The 8670-nt window shown below is 40.1% G+C and overlaps 1 protein-coding gene across 1 annotated transcript in view; it reads right to left on the minus strand.

Moving 5' to 3' along the window:
* Positions 1–8308, minus strand: part of LOC108667147 (calcitonin gene-related peptide type 1 receptor-like) — a gene marked incomplete at its 5' end in the record, with an annotated part of 22195 nt that extends 13887 nt beyond the window's left edge. The window contains 5 exon segments of the mRNA XM_047885249.1: positions 210–400; positions 432–498; positions 1635–1761; positions 3033–3124; positions 8228–8308. Of these exon segments, the coding sequence (XP_047741205.1) occupies positions 210–400; positions 432–498; positions 1635–1761; positions 3033–3124; positions 8228–8308 (558 nt within the window).
* Between the last annotated feature and the right edge of the window lie 362 nt (positions 8309–8670).

An 8670-nucleotide genomic window follows, 5' to 3' on the forward strand; every position in this document is an offset into this window, starting at 1 on the left:
TTAAAATACTCACTGGTTGGTCACGGAGGAAGTACCATAAAGTTACTCACTGGTTGGTCACGGAGGAAGTACCATAAAGTTACGCACTGGTTGGTCACGGAGGAAGTACCATAAAGTTACGCACTGGTTGGTCACGGAGGAAGTACCATAAAGTTACTCACTGTTTGGTCACGGAGGAAGTACCGTAAAGTTACTCACTGGTTGGTCACGTGCACGTCAAGACTCCTGAAGGTGGCGTAGAGCGCCGTAGGAGGCACCGGAAAGATCCAGCCCAGCAGGAGGAAGAAGCGGAGCAGGCGCCCCTCGGCCACAAACGTCACGACGAGGATGGTGTGTAGGTACAAGCCCTCACACAACATCCAGAAGTAGGTGCTCACCAGGAAATAGTGCATGAGCACATGACTGACACCACACCTGCAACAAGCCCTCACACAACATCCAGAAGTAGGTGCTCACCAGGAAATAGTGCATGAGCACATGCAGCAGCTGACACCACACCTGCACAGCGCGGGGTGAGCAACGCGGTGTAAACTCAGACGAGGGGTTGTAAACTTCTTATAAATTCAAGGTATAAATCACAAAATTCAAATAAAATCGAGGAACTATTTTAATTTGAGTGTTGTTTGATTATCCCCGATGTCTTTAACATTATTGACTTCGTCAGTGTAGGAGGCATGAGGCTTCTTCCACAAGAGAAAACATATAACAGCGTTTATATAACATATAAACTTTTTCGATTCTATGGCATAGTATAGTAAACGGGCCGATATTTCTAACTTTTAACTAACTAAAATATTGACTGCGAGTAAAAATGTAGAGACATGTACAGCAACCTAATTATGGGTCAGTGTATCCAAACGATGCGATAGTAATGGAGAACAGAATGGGTGAAGGAATCATTTTTTTGTTAGTTTTTCTGCAAATTGGCGAAATTAGGTTCGTCTAGAGATGATATTATAGTTTTTGCTTGTACTTCAATGTTTGATATGCAGGAACAAGCAGTGTACGAATATTCAGAGCGATAAATAATATTTTCTTAATTTTGTAGTTAATCGACTTAGAGATCTAGTCCCTTTCCATCCTTTTAATGAAATGTAAGACGATTGCTCAAATTTCATCTAGATTTAATTTATTGGACAACAAGACCGATATTTATTCTAACAAATGCAGTGCACGATCAAAGAAGTGACCAAAGAAGAAATGTATTCGTACCGCGCGCTCGCATTCTTTTACTCAAAACCCCAAACTAATAATTGACATGATCATCAATTATCTAATAAGACAATCTATTCTCAACACATCAAGTTTCACCTCAACTTCCTGAAATTTCCCCCCATTAAAAACTCCCTATGTTTCCACTTCCTCCAATAATGCAACAATTAAAACCCCAACCAAATTTCCCGTCTCAACAACCCACGCAGGACCATGCATGTTACTTAGCATCAAAATTTTAACAATTTGACACGAATCACTTTTTTCACATTTCCTTCTGTCAACACTATTGTTAACTATTAATGCACATGCCTATGATAATTATTTCACAGTTTAAGCTTATATTCAATACGTGTTATTACGCTTGTCCTATGATAATTATTTCACAATTTAAGCTGATATTCAATACGTGAACGACGCACAGGGTTGAGCAGAAGCACGCGGGTGTTGCTGGTGACTACGGTGGTCCACACGAGCCACAGGACGTTGTTCACCAGGAACGACACGAACAGATTCTTGTGGATGCTCACACGCGTGCACTTCAGCGACCTGAAACATGGGCATGGTAGGGCATCTGAAACATGGGCATGGTGGGGCACTTGAAACATGGGCATGGTGGGGCACCTGAAACATGGGCATGGTAGGGCACCTGAAACATGGGCATGGTATAGGGCACCTGAAACATGGGCATGGTATAGGGCACCTGAAACATGGGCATGGTATAGGGCACCTGAAACATGGGCATGGTAGGGCACCTGAAACACAGGACCGAGGTACCCACGATGACGGTAGGGCATCTGAAACATGGGACCGCGAAATCGGCGATGATAGTTTGGCACCTGAAGCAAACATAACGCGTCCTCCTGAGCTATATGAATGAAAATAAAAATAATTTTGACGACTGAACAGAAAAATTTAGTAAACTCAATTAGGAAATCATCAACAAATCGTTAAATATATAATAAGTTACTGTATCCTAGTAACAAATGCTGGAATTTTCAAGCTAAACGTATGTAATGTCATGGTTGGTTCAGAGCTCCGGATGAAATATTAAAAGCCAGTATAACTCAAGCAAGAAAATTAGAAGTCACGTCGTTATTAAGACGACGCATCGTTCGTAATTCAGCTCACTGACCATATGTCTTGCATCGCCTTTGTACTGAACTTCTAAATGATCATCGAGCGATTGGAACGATGACAAGAATCCATTAATGGAACGTTCTTAATCCATTAATGGAACATTCATAATCCATGAATGGAACATTAATAATTCATTAATTTGACGTTCTTAATCCATTAATTTAACTATTTCCAATTTTCTTTCTATTTTTCAGGGAGAATGCATGAAAGAATACAAACTTCAGGTTTTCAAGTCTTTGCCAACTTCCAAAATCACACATCCTGAAAAATGAGTGTGAATCTGACCAAACACAAATGCACTCATTGCCCTTGAATGGGTCATTCTGACCCAGTTTGGTCTGGCAAACAGGCGTATCAGTGCTACGTCTGCCCTTTGCTCGTGCTGCGGGAAAGAAAGTGTGTCACTATTTGGACAACATTACCCATTAATATTCATGAGCGCTATAATTTACATCTACTATCACGACCTAATTTAGGAACTTTAAACGAGTGCTCGTTGCTGTCTGTGGCCTCAGAAAAGTCAGTGGTCAAATCGTCCAAATAATGAGACATTCTCTACACGCAGCACTAATACGTTAATTTTCAAGGAAATACTAGTCAGGATGACCCTCAAAAAAATTAGAAAAATCACCGCTCTTTTGACAAAGTCTCACAGAATTCTCTGAGTGTGAAGGTCTCACTTGAAGTAGAAAAATATGCAGAGGGAGACGACGATGGCCGCTATTGAGGCCGCGTAGCCCACGACGTAGACCAGGTTGACGAACTGGTGCAGCTGAGGGGAGAAGAGGGCAGGTGCGTTAAACAGCTACTGCAGCTGAGGGGAGAAGAGGGCAGGTGCGTTAAACAGCTGCTGCAGCTGAGGGGAGAAGAGGGCAGGTGCGTTAAACAGCTGCTGCAGCTGAGGGGAGAAGAGGGNAAATAATCAAATGAATGAACTGAAGTAGGCTAATAGTTTCAAGATTAAAGAGCAGTTATTGAAAATCTTGGGTTCAGTCTTCGCAACTGACAACAATCTTATTCACATCGAGATATTCTCAGTAACTTTTTATTGCTGAACTAAACCTTGCGGTAATCCTACTGTCTGTCTCTTATACACATCTAGATGTGTATAAGAGACAGTGATTCTGCTTTTCTTATAGGTTTTGAACTTTGAACTGACGATGGAGCTGGACTCCGAAACGTTTTCATTCTTAAGAAATGGTTAATATTCTGGCTGTTTTCTTTGCTTTTAAATTCCTGAAAACTCATTCTATACTGCCATGTTGCTTGAAATCATCAAGAGAATACTCATATTCTCATATGACGAACGATCCTACATTCCGAATTTTGATTCGCTATAAAATTAACTCGTGACATCTCATTTCCGTATATCAAAAAATTCAGCGTCAATGCTTTGAATTTCGAATTCCAACTATGATCAACCAACGAAAGAACCAAAACTTACACCATCATCAAGACATGGTTAATCAAATCTTCAACCGTAAACTTTAGTGATGCATCTGGCGGTGTAGCCAATTGTAGTGTAGCTGCGGTGTAGCCAATTAATAATTGTGAAGTAAATACCGAAGTCTCAACAACCCAACATGTGAAGGAAATACCGCAGACTCAATAACACAAATTGTGAAGTAAATACCGCAGTCTCAACAACCCAACATGTGAAGGAAATACCGCAGTCTCAACAACACAAATTGTGAAGGAAATACTGCAGTTTCAACAACCCAACATGTGAAGGAAATACCACAGTCTCGCCACCACAAATTGTGAAGGAAGTACCGCAGTCTCGTCAACACAAATTGTGTAAGAAATACCCCAGTCTCGTCAACAACCTCTAAAATGGAAACTCCGCCCTCTCACCCATAAACGTTATGATCGAAGCACCCTTTACGCGATTGAAGCTCAGCCAATATTTCTGCCGTAATTTTTATAGCTGAAGTTTTAATGCTAGCTTGTGTTTTGAGAGCTGAAGGTCGTGAACGGAGGCGAAAACCTGTAGCGATAAATGCTATCATATTAAGATATTTGCTAAAATGTAAGATGCTTTGTCAAGTTTGGAACGACTGAATTAAGACGACCATTATTGATGATGTCTTTACGGCGGAACCTGAGGTGCAGTCCGCGATTTGAATGTTGGGGCATCATCAGGTAAACAGACATTCAAAGTTGTTATATATACACATTTTAATCAGATATTTTATTATTACCTCCATAAGCGAACTTTAACATTTAATAATACATGATAAAAAAGCACGCAATGAGAATTAATAATTGGATTAACGATTGATTTAATAATTGAACTGTTTTTAACGCCCAGTGTGCTCTAAATTCTAGTTATATTTGCCCAAGTTTGCCGTGAGTGACGCACGAGTCTCTTTAAGCCGTGACGCGCATCAATCATCAGCACAGGCGCGTCGACCAAGTTCTTATCTTGCCAAGTTCAGAGATTGTGATGAGATTGCGGCTAAATTGAGGAGATCGCGTGGTTAGCGTGTACAATCAGCCATTAGGAGGTTATATTGACGAGGCAGCTTCGTAGGAAGCTTGACTCAATAGTGAGCAGATTATCTTTGTCACTGTTAAGTTTGAGATGCAGTGGAACTGCAGTGTAAAATATTAACAAAAGGTTGGCTTACAATGTTTAGGCGGTAGAAATTGCACAGAAAAAATGTACCAAGGAATATCCAATTGTTGTTCATTCAGCATAAAATACAAAATGAATTCAAAATAGATCAGTTCATGTAGTGAATTAGCCAAAGATTTTGTTTAAGTTGTTCAAATTTTAACACAATCAAGTTCAACAATGATTGAATCGTTTTAGAAGCCTAAATAATTGCGCTACTGCTATTAGATTTAATGCTGTATATAAGGCTCCTAATGAGAAGACCACGTAGTTCTCTCAACGTAGGGCAGAAAAATTAATTCCCTAAACTAAATAGTACCGAGCCCACTTCTTTTAAACGAATGAATTTTATACGAATATGGTGGAATCTAACTTCGTGATATAGAATTTAGATTCAGGGGAGATTCTAACAGCAAGTTTAAACATAAAATGTAGAGAAGTGTATAGTTTTCATAGAAAGCTTTAATAAATACTTTTCAAACGGTCATTGCCAGAAATCTTGAATATGGAGGACCCGCATTCTTCTCATCGAAGACTTCAATAAATATTATATTGATAACATCACCTGGAAGGATGAGGCGATGGCGGAGAGGATGAGGTAGGACTTCTCCATGGCGGAGCCTGATGAAGGCCTGAAGGGCGTCAGGAGATAGTGAAGGCCAAGCAGGGGAACCAGGATGAGGGTTGCCCTCACCGCCTGAGGGTTCAGAGGGAAGGTTTGACATGGTTAATGCATGAAATAAATTTAACACATTCACCGCGTAATTGACCATATGTGTACTAACATATTTAGATATTCCACTGCTGTGTTCGGTACAAGAGTGTACCAAACACAAAATTTTATTTCCGATATAACACGAATAAATCAGGATTTCGTTGTTAATCTTCCGTATTTAAATTATTTGTGTTCGCACGAAAGGTTAATTATCGAATAAAACAAATCGATAAAACAAAATTCTATTGATAAAACAGCAACCACTCATAGCCTGCTGTAATGAAGCAATAGAGGTGAAATCCGGATACGCGAGGAACGTATTAAGCCAACATACATAGCGGTATAAATCACTTGCTTCCATTGAACTAATGAATATTCCGAGCCTAATTGTCTTGAATTCATTATAAAATCGTGCAAATAATGGCAAATATTCGATGATAGACAAAATGTTAAACTGCGAGCCTCACTTCTTTCTTTGTGAATATACGAGAAATCAGAATGTTGAGCGAAGAGTAGGCCATCCGTGAAGCTATATTCAAAGAGATGCGACAGACTTTTTCAATATTAGAAGTAATATTAGACTCAAGTCCGACGGGGACGGTCGGGGACTCAGCGACGGCCACACGTCATCCTCATCTCCAGCAGCGTTGAAGGCCGTCACCTGCGTGAGGCCGTCCGCCAGGCTCGCCTTGTACTGCTCGTCAACACGTCATCTCAGTGAGGCACTTACCTCTCGTCTTGGCCTCGGTCGTACAGACGTACACGCTTAAATGCTACCATGAACTATGAGCTTAGAATGCTATCATGAACAACATCTTGGTCAATTACTGCTCGTCAACACGTCATCTGAGCGAGAAACTTACCTGGCTTTTTGATTAAAGTCATGGTAGCCTAAAATGTGGCCGTTCATGACTACAACCAATTAGCTTTACATAGAAGTTAATAGTGCTGGACTGCACCAGCTGATCGACAAAATCTACAGACTCCTTTGCATCGCAGCAACTACATTTTTGGCCTGATTATTTACACTCAACAGCCCCTGATTGACAAGGTCACTTGTCGAAATCTCAACAACAAACTTGACTGTGTTTGCGGACCGACATCGCTGTGCTGAGCTGCATCATCGTTGATCAGCTCATCGTTTCAATGAAGTACTAATCACTTAAGTAATTCGTTATTTTAATTTATAGGTATGTTGTGATTTCTTCATTGTAATTTGTACTTCTGTAATTCATGAACGTCCAAAAGCAGCTGTCCCGGCCAGCCAAAGTTGCGGTACTACCTGTCGAACTGCTGCTCGTATACGCAATCTCCTATATATGTCAGCCTACCAGTTCTGTTGGTGACGTCACACACACCTCGGCACTGAGAAACGGACAAGATGCCACAAACCTGTTCCCGCCTGCAGTCTACTATGCATGAAAAATAAATCTTACAGTAGACAGCCTGGTAGACTAACTGATAAAAGGACAACGGAAGCAAAGGTAAGCGTTAAAAAGAAAATAAAGAAAAACATGAGAATGGGAATATACATTGCACATATTTTAAACTGTAAAATAACTTAAAAACCCTTGAACTATAAAAAAGGATACAAACTTTCAAACTAGAAGAAAAACTATAAATTATCAGGGGCTGATATCAAGTGAAAAGGCTGCTGAGGGATGGCTTGGTTGTAAAAATTTAGGCCGCTTATTGAGGTCAGTATCATAGTGACCGTTGTCGGAACTGATTGGTCAGCAATCAATTCCTCGTGTTTGTTATTTATTTAAGCTAAGAGCTCTCATTGACTGTGTTCCTTATTAACATCTTCATGCGAGAGTTGAAGTCCTCCAGTAGTCACTCCAAATTTTAATTGGTTACAATCACTGATTTTCCTCACACGCCTAATAACAAAGGACTGTTTTTTGACATGTGAAGGAAAAACAGCCATGACAGGCCATAAGTTCCAAATTTTCGTACATTCAGGTTGACATCGCCCAATCAAACCCACAAAGCTTCCCGAAACGCTTGTACGCACCACGAACCATTAAAATCTTGAAAGACGCAATGCGAGGTAGAAACTAAAACAATGGAGACGTGAAACATAAACAAGTGGGACTGTGCAGCTGGAACATGAACAAGTAGGACTGTGCAGCTGGAACAAGAACAAGTTGGACTTTGCAGCTGGAACAAGAACAAGTAGGACTGTGCAGCTGATCAGCGTTTAGTAGGCCGTAGGCCTGTCTTAACATCGCAGAACATTCACAGTATTTTGCGGTCTCAAAAACTCGGATGGGTGAACCAAGATTCTCGTTAGCTTGAACAATATTTTTACAAGTGACCTTCACAGATCGAATAGAATTTTTATCTCTAAATTATATCATAGTTTAAAGTATTTGATCTGCATTTGTTTATCGATATTTGAACTATAACAAGTAGCAAATCTCAGTGTCACCTCCATGCTGTAGAGGTTGACACACTTGGTGTAAATTATATCATAATTTTAAGTATTTGATATGCATTTGTTTATCGATAATTGAACAATAACAAGCAGCAAATCTCACCTCCATGCTGTAGAGGTTGACACACTTGGTGTAGTTGGTCCACGGCCGACCAGTCTCCGGATGACTGAACCACGTCGCGTTAGGCCAGCAGATCCGCTCGCCTTTTACTGTGGATGTAAAATTATTTCTCTTGAAATTTCTTGTGCGTTTTTTCAAACGAAGTACAAATGCACCAAATAATATATGAAAGTGAGAGGCATGGCAAAAAGGTTTAAAATTGTTGATATATTGAGTTCTATTATTTGTCATGGGTACACAATACTAGCTCGATGATCAAATAGTAAGGCATTCACACCGTGAATATCACTGAACTGAATGGAAGTAAACCAAGAACTGACGAGTTCATCATATGCGTTAAGATGGTAGAGTATTTTTCATGTTCAGACGACATAAAAAATATTTTTTGCAATTTGACGAAAGAGTTAAAGAGGACTAACACGACA

The sequence above is a fragment of the Hyalella azteca genome, unplaced genomic scaffold, assembly GCF_000764305.2.
Source record: "Hyalella azteca isolate HAZT.00-mixed unplaced genomic scaffold, Hazt_2.0.2 contig17385, whole genome shotgun sequence".
NCBI lineage: Eukaryota > Metazoa > Arthropoda > Malacostraca > Amphipoda > Hyalellidae > Hyalella > Hyalella azteca.